Source organism: Centruroides sculpturatus, unplaced genomic scaffold (genome assembly GCF_000671375.1).
Source record: "Centruroides sculpturatus isolate CEXI.00-Female unplaced genomic scaffold, Cexi_2.0 scaffold254, whole genome shotgun sequence".
Classification (NCBI taxonomy): Eukaryota; Metazoa; Arthropoda; class Arachnida; order Scorpiones; family Buthidae; genus Centruroides; species Centruroides sculpturatus.
This window is the reverse complement of record NW_019384488.1, coordinates 359,179-375,179: the sequence shown is the minus strand read 5'-3', so window position 1 is coordinate 375,179 and position 16,001 is coordinate 359,179. Positions and strand designations below refer to the sequence as shown.

General features: G+C 23.8%; 3 protein-coding genes across 3 annotated transcripts in view; all 3 read right to left on the bottom strand.

Annotated features, from left to right (window-relative positions):
• LOC111621650 (membrane-associated protein Hem-like) overlaps nt 1-16,001 on the bottom strand; it is a 92,165-nt gene that overhangs the window by 31,982 nt on the left and 44,182 nt on the right. Inside the window, exons 7-22 of the mRNA XM_023363857.1 lie at nt 15,240-15,326; nt 11,103-11,248; nt 10,895-11,027; nt 9,695-9,814; nt 9,411-9,547; nt 9,161-9,292; nt 8,887-9,019; nt 7,687-7,806; nt 7,403-7,539; nt 7,153-7,284; nt 6,722-6,837; nt 5,832-5,857; nt 2,962-3,043; nt 1,488-1,546; nt 375-520; nt 167-299 (exon numbers count right to left, since the gene is read on the bottom strand). Coding sequence (XP_023219625.1) covers nt 167-299; nt 375-520; nt 1,488-1,546; nt 2,962-3,043; nt 5,832-5,857; nt 6,722-6,837; nt 7,153-7,284; nt 7,403-7,539; nt 7,687-7,806; nt 8,887-9,019; nt 9,161-9,292; nt 9,411-9,547; nt 9,695-9,814; nt 10,895-11,027; nt 11,103-11,248; nt 15,240-15,326 — 1,839 coding nt within the window. The remainder of the gene's footprint in view (nt 1-166; nt 300-374; nt 521-1,487; nt 1,547-2,961; nt 3,044-5,831; nt 5,858-6,721; nt 6,838-7,152; nt 7,285-7,402; nt 7,540-7,686; nt 7,807-8,886; nt 9,020-9,160; nt 9,293-9,410; nt 9,548-9,694; nt 9,815-10,894; nt 11,028-11,102; nt 11,249-15,239; nt 15,327-16,001) is intronic.
• Nucleotides 5,588-9,145, bottom strand: LOC111621668 (membrane-associated protein Hem-like). The gene is made up of 7 exons (XM_023363869.1): nt 9,095-9,145; nt 8,887-9,019; nt 7,687-7,806; nt 7,403-7,539; nt 7,153-7,284; nt 6,722-6,837; nt 5,588-5,857 (listed from the first exon to the last, which is right to left on the bottom strand). The coding sequence occupies exons 1-7, from the start codon at nt 9,127-9,129 to the stop codon at nt 5,796-5,798; spliced, it is 735 nt and encodes a 244-aa protein (XP_023219637.1). The 5' UTR covers nt 9,130-9,145; the 3' UTR covers nt 5,588-5,795.
• Nucleotides 7,102-15,353, bottom strand: LOC111621666 (membrane-associated protein Hem-like). Its single transcript, XM_023363868.1, has 8 exons — nt 15,245-15,353; nt 13,771-13,829; nt 11,103-11,248; nt 10,895-11,027; nt 9,695-9,814; nt 9,411-9,547; nt 9,157-9,292; nt 7,102-7,148 (listed from the first exon to the last, which is right to left on the bottom strand). The coding sequence occupies exons 1-7, from the start codon at nt 15,312-15,314 to the stop codon at nt 9,157-9,159; spliced, it is 801 nt and encodes a 266-aa protein (XP_023219636.1). The 5' UTR covers nt 15,315-15,353; the 3' UTR covers nt 7,102-7,148.

Genomic DNA, 16,001 nt, shown 5'->3' with positions numbered 1-16,001 from the left:
TGTTAGTACATTGTACTGTACAATGCTCCAGAATCAAAACCAAATAAAATTACAATTATATGAAGTATTTGAATATTGAACTAAATAAAATATTTTATTTTATTAAAATAAAAAACTTAATAACTACATTGGAATTAAATAACAAATTCTGACAAAAACTCCATACCTCTTCAGGACATAGTTCATGCGTGCAATTCATAAAATGACTGCAAATTAATGGAAAGGCAATGATATATCTAGTTTGAGCTGGAAATTCTAGACACATATGAAATTGGTCCTCAAATATTTTACTGAAAAAACTAATAAAGAAAACAAAAAATACATTAGATATAATAAATTACATTAATTAAAAATATTTATAAAATGATAATCACCAAAATATAGAAAGATCTGATGTTTCAACCAACATTTCATCCAGAAAATCAACCATTTTTGTATGAAAGATAATTGTATTCATTAAAGAAGCAAGGTCTCGATGATCTTGTAAATTTAAAGGATATTTGCTAACGCTACTGTAGGCCTATAAAAATAATAATCATTGAACTTCATCATATAAAAAATATGAAAAGTTGAAAAATTTTAATTAATTCCAAATAAATTTTAATATTAAAAAAAAAAAACCATATAAAAGTGAGTAAACTGAACAAACATTATTAATATTTCTAGCAGTATTACTGGTATTTGTTCAGTCTGTTCCTTTAACCTTAAAAACAGCAAATAAAAATGTCAAAATTACAAAAATTTCTGAATATTTAGAAAACATTAGCAATGAGAATTGAAAAGCTTCAGCTAATACTAGCAATTTATTTCTTTAATAGAATTCCTCATATTATGTATGACTTATAAGTGATTAAGAAAATATGTAATAATTTATTTTAATATTTTATGAATTAATTAATTAATTAATTTAATAATTTAATTAATTAAATTTATAATGTTTGTTACCCAAAATATAATTGCAAATACAATATTTTATTTGATTATAATAAGTTGAAAATTATTGAAATTTATGAAAATTCTTTATTATATGAATATGTGTATCCTGTGATGATTATTTTACTGTAAGAAAAAGAAATCTTCATAATTATTATTTTTGGTTATTATATTTGAGAAAAAATTGACTCATACAGGGCATAACATATATATTATCTGTTTTAATTTATAACAACTTAACACAATGATATTAACAATGATATGATATTCAAAATAAATCCTGTTTCACAATCATTCTTTGCAATGTGGAAAACAGATGCAATTGCACTGTGAAATTACATCCAAGTCTTCCACTTTTACATGATTGTGAAATGAATGCCAAATTGCATGGATAAGTTTCTGCAACCAGCTTGCAGATGGATNCGAAATTTAAAATATTTTCTTCTTTTTGTATTGATGCAATAATTTTAGAATCTTTATGATAAATTCTCAAATCATTTACATACTTTATTTGTAAAATTAATAATAATTATGTACAGTATTAATTAACTAACCTGAAGCCTGAACCAATCCAATCTCAATCCTCTGAAATCAAATATTTCATTTTCTTCCACTAAAAGATTAATGAAATTATTTTATGTATAAAATTATCTTATAGATATTTTAAAATAAATATAAATTAAAATTAATTTAATCAGAATAAAACTAATGATAACACAGATATTAGAAAAGTCTATTTTAGTTATTTATTAAAAGACAACTATTACAAAAAAAACTGTTTTTACATACTATAAAGAACCATTTTAAATATAAACTATTACTTTATTGTATATACTTTAACTACAATCCTATAAAATGTGGTAATAACAGAGTTACATTCTTGTTTTTTATTATCTTTTTATTCATTTTAATGATTAAATTGGAATTCTGTATGGTCATTCATTAAGTTGGCCTAATAATCTTTTTTATATTAGAAAAGTTGAGAAATCTGTATCAAATGTTATCATCACTGTTGAATGCATTTATGTAAGTATAGTACAAAGGAAAACAATTATTTTTTTAATATAAATAATTTAATTAAATATTTTATCTTTTTTAAATCATGTTTTAGTGAAAGCAGAAAGATAAATGAAATTTATTTCTTATAATAATTTTATAAAAGAGAAATATTATTAAAAATTTAATAAGGAAAATGCTACTTTCTTCACTGTTATTTAGAATGATATCTAATAAGCAGAATGAATAAATTTGGAGAATATGTTCTCTAGATTAATTCATAAAAATAAAACTGCAAAAAGTTCCAATTTTATTATAAAAATAATGTTTCTTCAAATATATTTTAATTTAGCTAAATAATTTAAAGTAAGAAAGCATAGTGTGGAAATAAAGCAATAATTTTCTTAAATACGATTGCAGATATTCAGAATACTGATATATTACATTAATTTAGGTAATAAAACTTTAAATAATAATAAAGCATAATCTACAAAATTATGAAAAATTTTTTAGTATTTATTGCCTGAATAAGTCTGACATCATCTTTAATAATATAAACCTTTCCTTGACAATTTGAAATTTTTGTTTTTACAAAATTACATCCTACATTTTGGAAGAACATGTCTTTTAATTTCAATACAAGCCATTTAATAAATTCCATTATCTACTGAAGATGCTGAAAAAAATTGAACTGATGAAGCCAAATAATAATCATCTAATGAAAGTAAATTTTCCAAAGATTTGTTAGATGCAATAGTTTAATATTCAAATACAAATTTCTAGAATATTTAATTCAAATCTATGCTAAATTATTACAATGAACTAAATATTGATTTTTTATTAACATTAATATTTTTATCCTCATAAAAAACTCAATATGTAAGATATCATTTAACAGTATTATCAACTAACAATGCTAGAAATCTGTTTGTATCAAACCACTATATCTATTTTTGTTTTCTTTTTTGGGAAAGTAAATATCTAATACTTTATATAGTATCAATTTTAATATAAAAATATTTCAAACTTTACCTTGCTTTACAGATAAACCAGAAATTGCTGCACAAATTGAAGACAAAATTACAGAATCCTCTTCAGGCATCACTGATACATTCTAAAATAATATTACATCTTTGAAATGAATCAAATTGATATGTTAAAATAATTATTAAATATTCATAAGGATTATGAATATTTAATTATGAAATATTTTTTTAAATACTACTGCTACAAGTTAATTCTTACTAGTATATAAGCTTCTTAGTCAATTTGGAATTTAAGTTTGTAACAATTTCTAATTAAACTTAACCCCAAAATTACAGGATTTTCTATTTATCCTGTATTCTATATAAATAAACATCATCATTTCCACTATAATTAAGCGAAAACTTTTGTACAAATTTGTATGGAGAAATAAATATTAAATATCAACATGATATAAAAAAATGTCATAAGTCATGTATTTTTTTTATAAATACTTACCAAGACATTAGCTACATCATAATGTACTTTATGAGAATCTTATTTCAGACAGTTTAAACATTTCTATTGTTAAACCAAAATAAAAATCAAAACAGTTGTAATGTCTAAAAGCAGGTGATATGGAATTCATTTTGAAAATTATCTAATATTTTCTATTTTCTAAACACAAATAAAATTTTATTTCCACTAACAAAATTATGACTTGGATTGTTTAAATAAAGTTATCTATAGCTGTGGTATTTCTAATGTTGGTGCATTACACGGCAATGTAGCAGATATGTAAAGGTTCTCCCATATGAATATTTGCATATGATCATTGCAATGTTTAAGCAATTTAATGTGGTTCCAAAGTATACACAGTTACCATACACAGTTCCACTAACAAATTTATTTAGTCTAATCTATAAATATTGAATTGTGTGATTAACTGAAATAAAAATACAGTAGAGCATCGGTTATCCGAAAGCATTCCAGTCGTCAAATTTAAATTTTCACTAGTTCTTTGGCTATATCTCGGGCTACTCCAATATTTTTTTTGTTGATGTGTGTGTTTTAGCTGGCAGCACTGGATATAAATTAAAATTAATTTAATCAGAATAAAACTAATGATAACACAGATATTAGAAAAGTCTATTTTAGTTATTTATTAAAAGACAACTATTACAAAAAAAACTGTTTTTACATACTATAAAGAACCATTTTAAATATAAACTATTACTTTATTGTATATACTTTAACTACAATCCTATAAAATGTGGTAATAACAGAGTTACATTCTTGTTTTTTATTATCTTTTTATTCATTTTAATGATTAAATTGGAATTCTGTATGGTCATTCATTAAGTTGGCCTAATAATCTTTTTTATATTAGAAAAGTTGAGAAATCTGTATCAAATGTTATCATCACTGTTGAATGCATTTATGTAAGTATAGNAAGCACAACAGTCTCAATCCAATGTCAAGATGATGATCACTATTTATTTTTTTATTTATTTCAATGAGTTGTGCACTTTGAATTTTTGCCTCAAGGTCAAACAATCAACAGTCAGTAATATGCAAGTGTTTTCAAATGGTTGCATGAAAAAATTTGCTAAAAAAACCGAGAGTTGTGGCAAAACAACTCATTTCCTTCACCATGAAACACACCAGTTTTGTGCCAAAAATCAAATGACTGTCCTCATCAGACCTGGCTCCTTGCAATTTTTTCTTGTTTCCAAAATTAAAATCAGTGTTGAAAGGATGCTGTTTTGACACAATTGAATGACATTAAAACAAATTCGTCATAAGCATCGGACATTCCAAAAGAAGCTTAACAGTTCTTTGCCTTGCGAAGAGGAAACACTGCTGGAATAAATATGTGAATAGGGGAGGAGAGTACTTTCAAGGGGACAAGAACCAATAATCTGTAACTTGAAGAATAAAAATTAAAAAAATAAAGTTGTTATTTTTTGAACAGACCTCATATTAATTATATAAAGTAATAACAATAATAAAAAAAACAAAAACCTAGAATAATTTCAAGTTAAGCAATTCATTCAATAGTCTTATAATACAATTTTTTACATTAACACAAGAATCTTTCTGTAACATTAATGTTATGCACAAGATTTTCCTATAAGGTAAACCAAATCTTTTAAATATTACATTTGATGATGTTATAATATGTATATAAAATGGAATCAGGTGAATAAGCATAAAATAATTTCAAGTAAAAACCTTCATTATATTAATTTTGATTATTATATATATTTGAAACCCATAAATAATTAAAGAAACTGTAAATGTAATATTTCATATTACTGCAAAGTAATTTTTTTTGTCAGCTGAATCATTTTAAATGAATGACATAGTCATCTTCCATTAAACAAACTGTTTCAATGGAAATAGTTCATACACAACCATTCCATTCCAGGAATTTCTGAAAATAAATTTTTTTCAGAAAGCAATTTCCATTTGATGTGTTTCTGATAGCAGGCAAATAACCAACATGTTTGTTTTGTTCATTCTGTATTTTAAGCAGTTGTGCTAAGTTTCTTTTCACTTGAAAAATGCATTAGACATGATTTAAAACTGGAAAAAAAAAAAGGTTTGTCCCAGATTTATATAAATGTTTTATTGTATGGTGCTCAATATATTAGAATAAACAAAATTGAACTTTATCATAAAAATGAATATTACAAATATATAAAAACAGTACCTTTCTAAATGTATAATATAATACAAATTAAAATAAGGCCAGGAACACACATGCATAATATTGTGTGGCAGAAAATTGAATCAGAAATCAGCTTTCAGTTCAGTTTCTGTTTTACGCCAGAACACACACGTGTAAAAATTCTGGCCAAATAGGAAATGCCACTACCACTAACAGGTGCTACGTTTTATTAATTTTTTTCTCTCATATATCTATCTCTTTGTACCTTCCATTTTTCCTCCGCTTCCTCTGCTATAATATAGAAAATTTAAATTAATAGACTTGTATTCCAAATTCAAATAAAGAACGTGTGATCTAAATACTAGGCATATATATCAATTCTACTAGACCTACATGTTATTTGAAATTTAGCACCTATAGCCATCCATAAACATTGTTTAAATACAGTGTCTTTATACATGACATGGATGTGGTCAAAAAAATTCAATAAACTACTCTATTTCATTTATTTTTCATTTTTTTGAGATCGTCACAATTGTAAGGTTAACCTTCATTGCCACCATTGTTAGAATAAAAACCAAGTGTCTACTTTGACGTCACAAAAAAGACTTCTTTTTATTGGAGGAATTTTGGCATAAAAAGTAGAGACATGCTCTACTCTTTTTTCAGTTATGTTTCAGCCAAAATTTCAGAAAAATTTTTACGCTTTCTGTTTTAAGCTAGATTTTACGCATGTGTTCTGGCCTAACATTATAGTAAATAATATTCTAAGTTGCAGAATATTCTTATATTTCAAGTAAAGGAAATTAATCCAAACTGATTTTATTTTCTTGTATTTTATTCAAAATTTAATCAAATCTGATATATAACCTGTGAATAACAATAAAATCATTTTATATTTGCTTAATTCACAACTATTTCATATTTTAAACTAATTTATAAATTAAAATTTTATCAATAAGATAACATAGAAAACAATTATTTTAAAGAGTATTTTGTACATTTATCTAAATATTAATTTTTTTAATAACTTAAAATATACCAAGTTGAAATGAAAGAGTATTTTGTACATTTATCTAAATATTAATTTTTTTAATAACTTAAAATATACCAAGTTGAAATGAAAGAGTATTTCAACATAATTTATTAACATACCATAGTTTTCAATGCTTTGTAGAACATTCATGTATGCTCGTACACTACTTAAAAGTTCTGATGGTTTAGCTATTTCGTTATTTTCTGGATTATACATTACCATTCCAACAAGAGCCCTATGTAAAGTTTAAACAGAACAGTTTCATTCATATAAATAATTATTAATTCAGGAAAATCTACTTATCCAAAAACTAAAAATCTCTTTAACAATTTTTTTCTTATTTTATGATTTAAAGATATACAAAATAATAAAATTCAACCAACATAACTATGCATTAAATATTAAACTTCGTAAAATTTAAAATAAGTCTATTTTACTGTTTTATTAGATTTATATGAAATTAACATTAATGAATCAACAAAAGCATGAATGATTAAGTACGGTCTACCTAAATTTTTGGTTAAGCTTATAGTTAAAATTTTTAACCTACTTATTAAATCTACTTTCTAGATGCTGCGATAGATATTCTCTAGGTGCAAAAGTATGTTCCCAAACATGGATCGTACTGCAGTAATTAATTGCATAGCACAATTCAGTCAATGCCATATGAAGTTTGTCCATTCTAGAAATTAGAAAAATATCTAATAATTTAAAGTTTCATACAATTAATATTCAAAAATATTAATAGTTATTATATTTTATAATAGACTTATAATTAGATTTATATATTATACACTTACGTTGTAAGTTCTTCTCGTGTTCTTCGATAACTTTCTGTTCCAGGTTTGTCTAATTCTTGTACTACTTTATTTTTCTTATCTCTTCTTTTTTTATTTACTACTTGGGCAATTTGGGGAGCACAGTGTTTTGGTAGTAACTGTAAAATAAACAAAATTGTATTTATTATTTCTGTAACAATATACCCTTAAATTGATATTTAAAACATCAAAATTAATTTTAACTAAAATTGTAATTTTAAAAAATTCTTAAAAAATTATTTATTCATAAATTAGTATGTACTAACTCTATCACTGAGAGTGCATTGTTCATCACATATCGTTGTAATAATGTTCTTAGCTTCTTTGGACATTTCATCCAGGAATGCATTAACCATGGTCAAACTTCTATCTCCTATATGAATACGCTTTAAAAAATATAAATGAATTAAGTTAAGAAACTAAAAATATGCACTACATATATAATATTTATGTAGAACATAAATTTAATGAAAGAAGTAAACAAGACACGTGGTTATCATGTTATAAGTTGTTATTTTAAATCAATTGTTTTCAACTTCAATATTACTACAGATTGAAATAAAATTAAAATTTATAAATTACTGGTGCAAAAAATTTAATAGTAAAATTTGTTTAATTTTTAAAAATTAATTAAACTAAACTAAACTAAAAATTATGATGATAATTCTAAATCAGCATTATTGGGCTGCAATTTTCAAATTGCATATATACATTTCTAAATGTTCTGACTGTCTGTCCTTTAATCCCAATAACTATATATAAACTTTCAGTCTGGACTGCAAGTCATAGGACTTCAATTCAAAATTTTCAAGTTAACAATAGAGTCATGTCAGTCATCTATCTAACTCCTTTCAGGGGGAAATTTTTTAATTGAAATAACATGACTTCTGGTTTGCACCAGACATTCATATATAGTTCATATATATATCATATATTCATATATATCAAGTCTCCTGCCCCTAAGCTTTCCATATCTGGTCTCAATTTTCATCTATCTAACTCCATTCTTGAGATTAAGGAAGGACAAACAGACAGAACGACAGTGAGAATTTATAGGTCTACAATTTTTTCAAATTGCAGCCCAACAATGAGTAAAAATTGAATACTCTACACAAATATGAAAAAGTTTAATGACTATATCTTTTGTTAAGTCTGAAGTTCCATGACATTATTATTATTCTTTCAGTAATTTTCATTTATTGTAATACAGTAAATGAAAATTAGTATAGTAACAATGTTGTATACAATGTAGTACTAGCATCTGTAACACTGTATACAACATTGTACTAGCAATGTATAATGTTAGTACATTGTACTGTACAATGCTCCAGAATCAAAACCAAATAAAATTACAATTATATGAAGTATTTGAATATTGAACTAAATAAAATATTTTATTTTATTAAAATAAAAAACTTAATAACTACATTGGAATTAAATAACAAATTCTGACAAAAACTCCATACCTCTTCAGGACATAGTTCATGCGTGCAATTCATAAAATGACTGCAAATTAATGGAAAGGCAATGATATATCTAGTTTGAGCTGGAAATTCTAGACACATATGAAATTGGTCCTCAAATATTTTACTGAAAAAACTAATAAAGAAAACAAAAAATACATTAGATATAATAAATTACATTAATTAAAAATATTTATAAAATGATAATCACCAAAATATAGAAAGATCTGATGTTTCAACCAACATTTCATCCAGAAAATCAACCATTNTAACCTACTTATTAAATCTACTTTCTAGATGCTGCGATAGATATTCTCTAGGTGCAAAAGTATGTTCCCAAACATGGATCGTACTGCAGTAATTAATTGCATAGCACAATTCAGTCAATGCCATATGAAGTTTGTCCATTCTAGAAATTAGAAAAATATCTAATAATTTAAAGTTTCATACAATTAATATTCAAAAATATTAATAGTTATTATATTTTATAATAGACTTATAATTAGATTTATATATTATACACTTACGTTGTAAGTTCTTCTCGTGTTCTTCGATAACTTTCTGTTCCAGGTTTGTCTAATTCTTGTACTACTTTATTTTTCTTATCTCTTCTTTTTTTATTTACTACTTGGGCAATTTGGGGAGCACAGTGTTTTGGTAGTAACTGTAAAATAAACAAAATTGTATTTATTATTTCTGTAACAATATACCCTTAAATTGATATTTAAAACATCAAAATTAATTTTAACTAAAATTGTAATTTTAAAAAATTCTTAAAAAATTATTTATTCATAAATTAGTATGTACTAACTCTATCACTGAGAGTGCATTGTTCATCACATATCGTTGTAATAATGTTCTTAGCTTCTTTGGACATTTCATCCAGGAATGCATTAACCATGGTCAAACTTCTATCTCCTATATGAATACGCTTTAAAAAATATAAATGAATTAAGTTAAGAAACTAAAAATATGCACTACATATATAATATTTATGTAGAACATAAATTTAATGAAAGAAGTAAACAAGACACGTGGTTATCATGTTATAAGTTGTTATTTTAAATCAATTGTTTTCAACTTCAATATTACTACAGATTGAAATAAAATTAAAATTTATAAATTACTGGTGCAAAAAATTTAATAGTAAAATTTGTTTAATTTTTAAAAATTAATTAAACTAAACTAAACTAAAAATTATGATGATAATTCTAAATCAGCATTATTGGGCTGCAATTTTCAAATTGCATATATACATTTCTAAATGTTCTGACTGTCTGTCCTTTAATCCCAATAACTATATATAAACTTTCAGTCTGGACTGCAAGTCATAGGACTTCAATTCAAAATTTTCAAGTTAACAATAGAGTCATGTCAGTCATCTATCTAACTCCTTTCAGGGGGAAATTTTTTAATTGAAATAACATGACTTCTGGTTTGCACCAGACATTCATATATAGTTCATATATATATCATATATTCATATATATCAAGTCTCCTGCCCCTAAGCTTTCCATATCTGGTCTCAATTTTCATCTATCTAACTCCATTCTTGAGATTAAGGAAGGACAAACAGACAGAACGACAGTGAGAATTTATAGGTCTACAATTTTTTCAAATTGCAGCCCAACAATGAGTAAAAATTGAATACTCTACACAAATATGAAAAAGTTTAATGACTATATCTTTTGTTAAGTCTGAAGTTCCATGACATTATTATTATTCTTTCAGTAATTTTCATTTATTGTAATACAGTAAATGAAAATTAGTATAGTAACAATGTTGTATACAATGTAGTACTAGCATCTGTAACACTGTATACAACATTGTACTAGCAATGTATAATGTTAGTACATTGTACTGTACAATGCTCCAGAATCAAAACCAAATAAAATTACAATTATATGAAGTATTTGAATATTGAACTAAATAAAATATTTTATTTTATTAAAATAAAAAACTTAATAACTACATTGGAATTAAATAACAAATTCTGACAAAAACTCCATACCTCTTCAGGACATAGTTCATGCGTGCAATTCATAAAATGACTGCAAATTAATGGAAAGGCAATGATATATCTAGTTTGAGCTGGAAATTCTAGACACATATGAAATTGGTCCTCAAATATTTTACTGAAAAAACTAATAAAGAAAACAAAAAATACATTAGATATAATAAATTACATTAATTAAAAATATTTATAAAATGATAATCACCAAAATATAGAAAGATCTGATGTTTCAACCAACATTTCATCCAGAAAATCAACCATTTTTGTATGAAAGATAATTGTATTCATTAAAGAAGCAAGGTCTCGATGATCTTGTAAATTTAAAGGATATTTGCTAACGCTACTGTAGGCCTATAAAAATAATAATCATTGAACTTCATCATATAAAAAATATGAAAAGTTGAAAAATTTTAATTAATTCCAAATAAATTTTAATATTAAAAAAAAAAAACCATATAAAAGTGAGTAAACTGAACAAACATTATTAATATTTCTAGCAGTATCACTGGTATTTGTTCAGTCTGTTCCTTTAACCTTAAAAACAGCAAATAAAAATGTCAAAATTACAAAAATTTCTGAATATTTAGAAAACATTAGCAATGAGAATTGAAAAGCTTCAGCTAATACTAGCAATTTATTTCTTTAATAGAATTCCTCATATTATGTATGACTTATAAGTGATTAAGAAAATATGTAATAATTTATTTTAATATTTTATGAATTAATTAATTAATTAATTTAATAATTTAATTAATTAAATTTATAATGTTTGTTACCCAAAATATAATTGCAAATACAATATTTTATTTGATTATAATAAGTTGAAAATTATTGAAATTTATGAAAATTCTTTATTATATGAATATGTGTATCCTGTGATGATTATTTTACTGTAAGAAAAAGAAATCTTCATAATTATTATTTTTGGTTATTATATTTGAGAAAAAATTGACTCATACAGGGCATAACATATATATTATCTGTTTTAATTTATAACAACTTAACACAATGATATTAACAATGATATGATATTCAAAATAAATCCTGTTTCACAATCATTCTTTGCAATGTGGAAAACAGATGCAATTGCACTGTGAAATTACATCCAAGTCTTCCACTTTTACATGATTGTGAAATGAATGCCAAATTGCATGGATAAGTTTCTGCAACCAGCTTGCAGATGGATTTTCTATTTCAAACTGTGCTTGATATCTAGCAGATCGACAAACATTCCAGTAAATAGGAAGATGGTAAAATTGAGAAACATTCTAGTATGATGGCTTCCAATAACAAATATGATTTTACTATCAATTTTAACCAGTCAGTCAGTATATTTTAACCAATAGGAACAATTTTAAAGAATTCTCTAGTTGATTGTGAAACAAGATCAGAAAGTAAAAGCCATGTATGTATCATGCAAATATCACATTTTGAATTGCATGGATTCCACTTTCTCAACAATTGTGAAACAGACATTAAGTGCAGAAAATATTACTTATAAAATAGCATGGCAGGCAATACAAAATTTATTACTTTATGAATCAGCATAATTATTAGTTAACACAGGATATTAAGCATTTTTATGCTAAAAATCAGTTAATATTTTCTAAAATTTCTGTAGTATTATGCAAGTATATATATTATATGTATAATATATACACACATACACACAGGGTTCCTACTCAAATATTTGTTTTAAATTTCATGACTTTCCAACTTTCCCTGATCTTCATGTCCCTTACATTATGGTACAATGACAAAACAAAACAGCATTTGACTTACTATGCATTTATGCTATTGTTTTTCCAACTTTTTAATTAATTGTTTTTTCTAATTAACACATATATTTTTTATAATTGCCAACTTATTAAAACTAAAAATCTGCATGGTTTTGAAAAAAAAGCATTTATTTATTTATTATTCATCAACAAATCCTGTATAATCTAAGTACAAAAGTATATATTTATTAAATTTATCTCTTAATAAATATACTAAATTTTATAAAACATTAATAAACAGGAAAAAATCAGAAAGTGTTTTGTTACACATTACTAAAATAAAAAATGATAAATATCATTTAAATTAAAATTATCATTTTTCATTTTAATAATTTTAATAACATAACAGAACAATTTGATTTTTTCTAGTTTATTAATATTTTATAAAGTTCAGGACCTTTATTAAGGGACAAATTTAATAAATTTATATTTTTCTACATGGATTATACAGGATTTGTTTAAGAACAAAGCTGGAACAATAATTAAAGTAATACCTCTCACTTCTTACTTCTTTCCAGCACATAGTTTAATAGTTCAAACAAATGTTTTCAGCTGCTTAACTGCATATATTGGGTCCACCTGCAGATCACTCTTGTTGAGAATCAAGGAGCATCTTTATGACACCAAGAAAAAGAANCCATAAAGTTTCACTAAGATTCAGATAAAACCATTTATTATTATTTAGATGTCAAAAACATCTAAAATTTTATAAATAATAATATTTAAATGTTATTAAAAATACTTTATTTAATAATGTTGTTTTTAAAATTTGTAGTTTTTACATTGAGTTTGAAATAATGACTTGAAATGACTTTTTCTCAATGAAAATATCAGAGAAAACTTAAATATTAAACAACTAAAAAATACTATTTATCTCAGCTTTATTAAAATAAGATATATATCATTTGTTTCAATGAAAAATAAATTTATAATTCTTTACACTTTAAACAATAAAATGCTCTAACGAAATTTAAAATATTTTCTTCTTTTTGTATTGATGCAATAATTTTAGAATCTTTATGATAAATTCTCAAATCATTTACATACTTTATTTGTAAAATTAATAATAATTATGTACAGTATTAATTAACTAACCTGAAGCCTGAACCAATCCAATCTCAATCCTCTGAAATCAAATATTTCATTTTCTTCCACTAAAAGATTAATGAAATTATTTTATGTATAAAATTATCTTATAGATATTTTAAAATAAATATAAATTAAAATTAATTTAATCAGAATAAAACTAATGATAACACAGATATTAGAAAAGTCTATTTTAGTTATTTATTAAAAGACAACTATTACAAAAAAAACTGTTTTTACATACTATAAAGAACCATTTTAAATATAAACTATTACTTTATTGTATATACTTTAACTACAATCCTATAAAATGTGGTAATAACAGAGTTACATTCTTGTTTTTTATTATCTTTTTATTCATTTTAATGATTAAATTGGAATTCTGTATGGTCATTCATTAAGTTGGCCTAATAATCTTTTTTATATTAGAAAAGTTGAGAAATCTGTATCAAATGTTATCATCACTGTTGAATGCATTTATGTAAGTATAGTACAAAGGAAAACAATTATTTTTTTAATATAAATAATTTAATTAAATATTTTATCTTTTTTAAATCATGTTTTAGTGAAAGCAGAAAGATAAATGAAATTTATTTCTTATAATAATTTTATAAAAGAGAAATATTATTAAAAATTTAATAAGGAAAATGCTACTTTCTTCACTGTTATTTAGAATGATATCTAATAAGCAGAATGAATAAATTTGGAGAATATGTTCTCTAGATTAATTCATAAAAATAAAACTGCAAAAAGTTCCAATTTTATTATAAAAATAATGTTTCTTCAAATATATTTTAATTTAGCTAAATAATTTAAAGTAAGAAAGCATAGTGTGGAAATAAAGCAATAATTTTCTTAAATACGATTGCAGATATTCAGAATACTGATATATTACATTAATTTAGGTAATAAAACTTTAAATAATAATAAAGCATAATCTACAAAATTATGAAAAATTTTTTAGTATTTATTGCCTGAATAAGTCTGACATCATCTTTAATAATATAAACCTTTCCTTGACAATTTGAAATTTTTGTTTTTACAAAATTACATCCTACATTTTGGAAGAACATGTCTTTTAATTTCAATACAAGCCATTTAATAAATTCCATTATCTACTGAAGATGCTGAAAAAAATTGAACTGATGAAGCCAAATAATAATCATCTAATGAAAGTAAATTTTCCAAAGATTTGTTAGATGCAATAGTTTAATATTCAAATACAAATTTCTAGAATATTTAATTCAAATCTATGCTAAATTATTACAATGAACTAAATATTGATTTTTTATTAACATTAATATTTTTATCCTCATAAAAAACTCAATATGTAAGATATCATTTAACAGTATTATCAACTAGCAATGCTAGAAATCTGTTTGTATCAAACCACTATATCTATTTTTGTTTTCTTTTTTGGGAAAGTAAATATCTAATACTTTATATAGTATCAATTTTAATATAAAAATATTTCAAACTTTACCTTGCTTTACAGATAAACCAGAAATTGCTGCACAAATTGAAGACAAAATTACAGAATCCTCTTCAGGCATCACTGATACATTCTAAAATAATATTACATCTTTGAAATGAATCAAATTGATATGTTAAAATAATTATTAAATATTCATAAGGATTATGAATATTTAATTATGAAATATTTTTTTAAATACTACTGCTACAAGTTAATTCTTACTAGTATATAAGCTTCTTAGTCAATTTGGAATTTAAGTTTGTAACAATTTCTAATTAAACTTAACCCCAAAATTACAGGATTTTCTATTTATCCTGTATTCTATATAAATAAACATCATCATTTCCACTATAATTAAGCGAAAACTTTTGTACAAATTTGTATGGAGAAATAAATATTAAATATCAACATGATATAAAAAAATGTCATAAGTCATGTATTTTTTTTATAAATACTTACCAAGACATTAGCTACATCATAATGTACTTTATGAGAATCTTATTTCAGACAGTTTAAACATTTCTATTGTTAAACCAAAATAAAAATCAAAACAGTTGTAATGTCTAAAAGCAGGTGATATGGAATTCATTTTGAAAATTATCTAATATTTTCTATTTTCTAAACACAAATAAAATTTTATTTCCACTAACAAAATTATGACTTGGATTGTTTAAATAAAGTTATCTATAGCTGTGGTATTTCTAATGTTGGTGCATTACACGGCAATGTAGCAGATATGTAAAGGTTCTCCCATATGAATATTTGC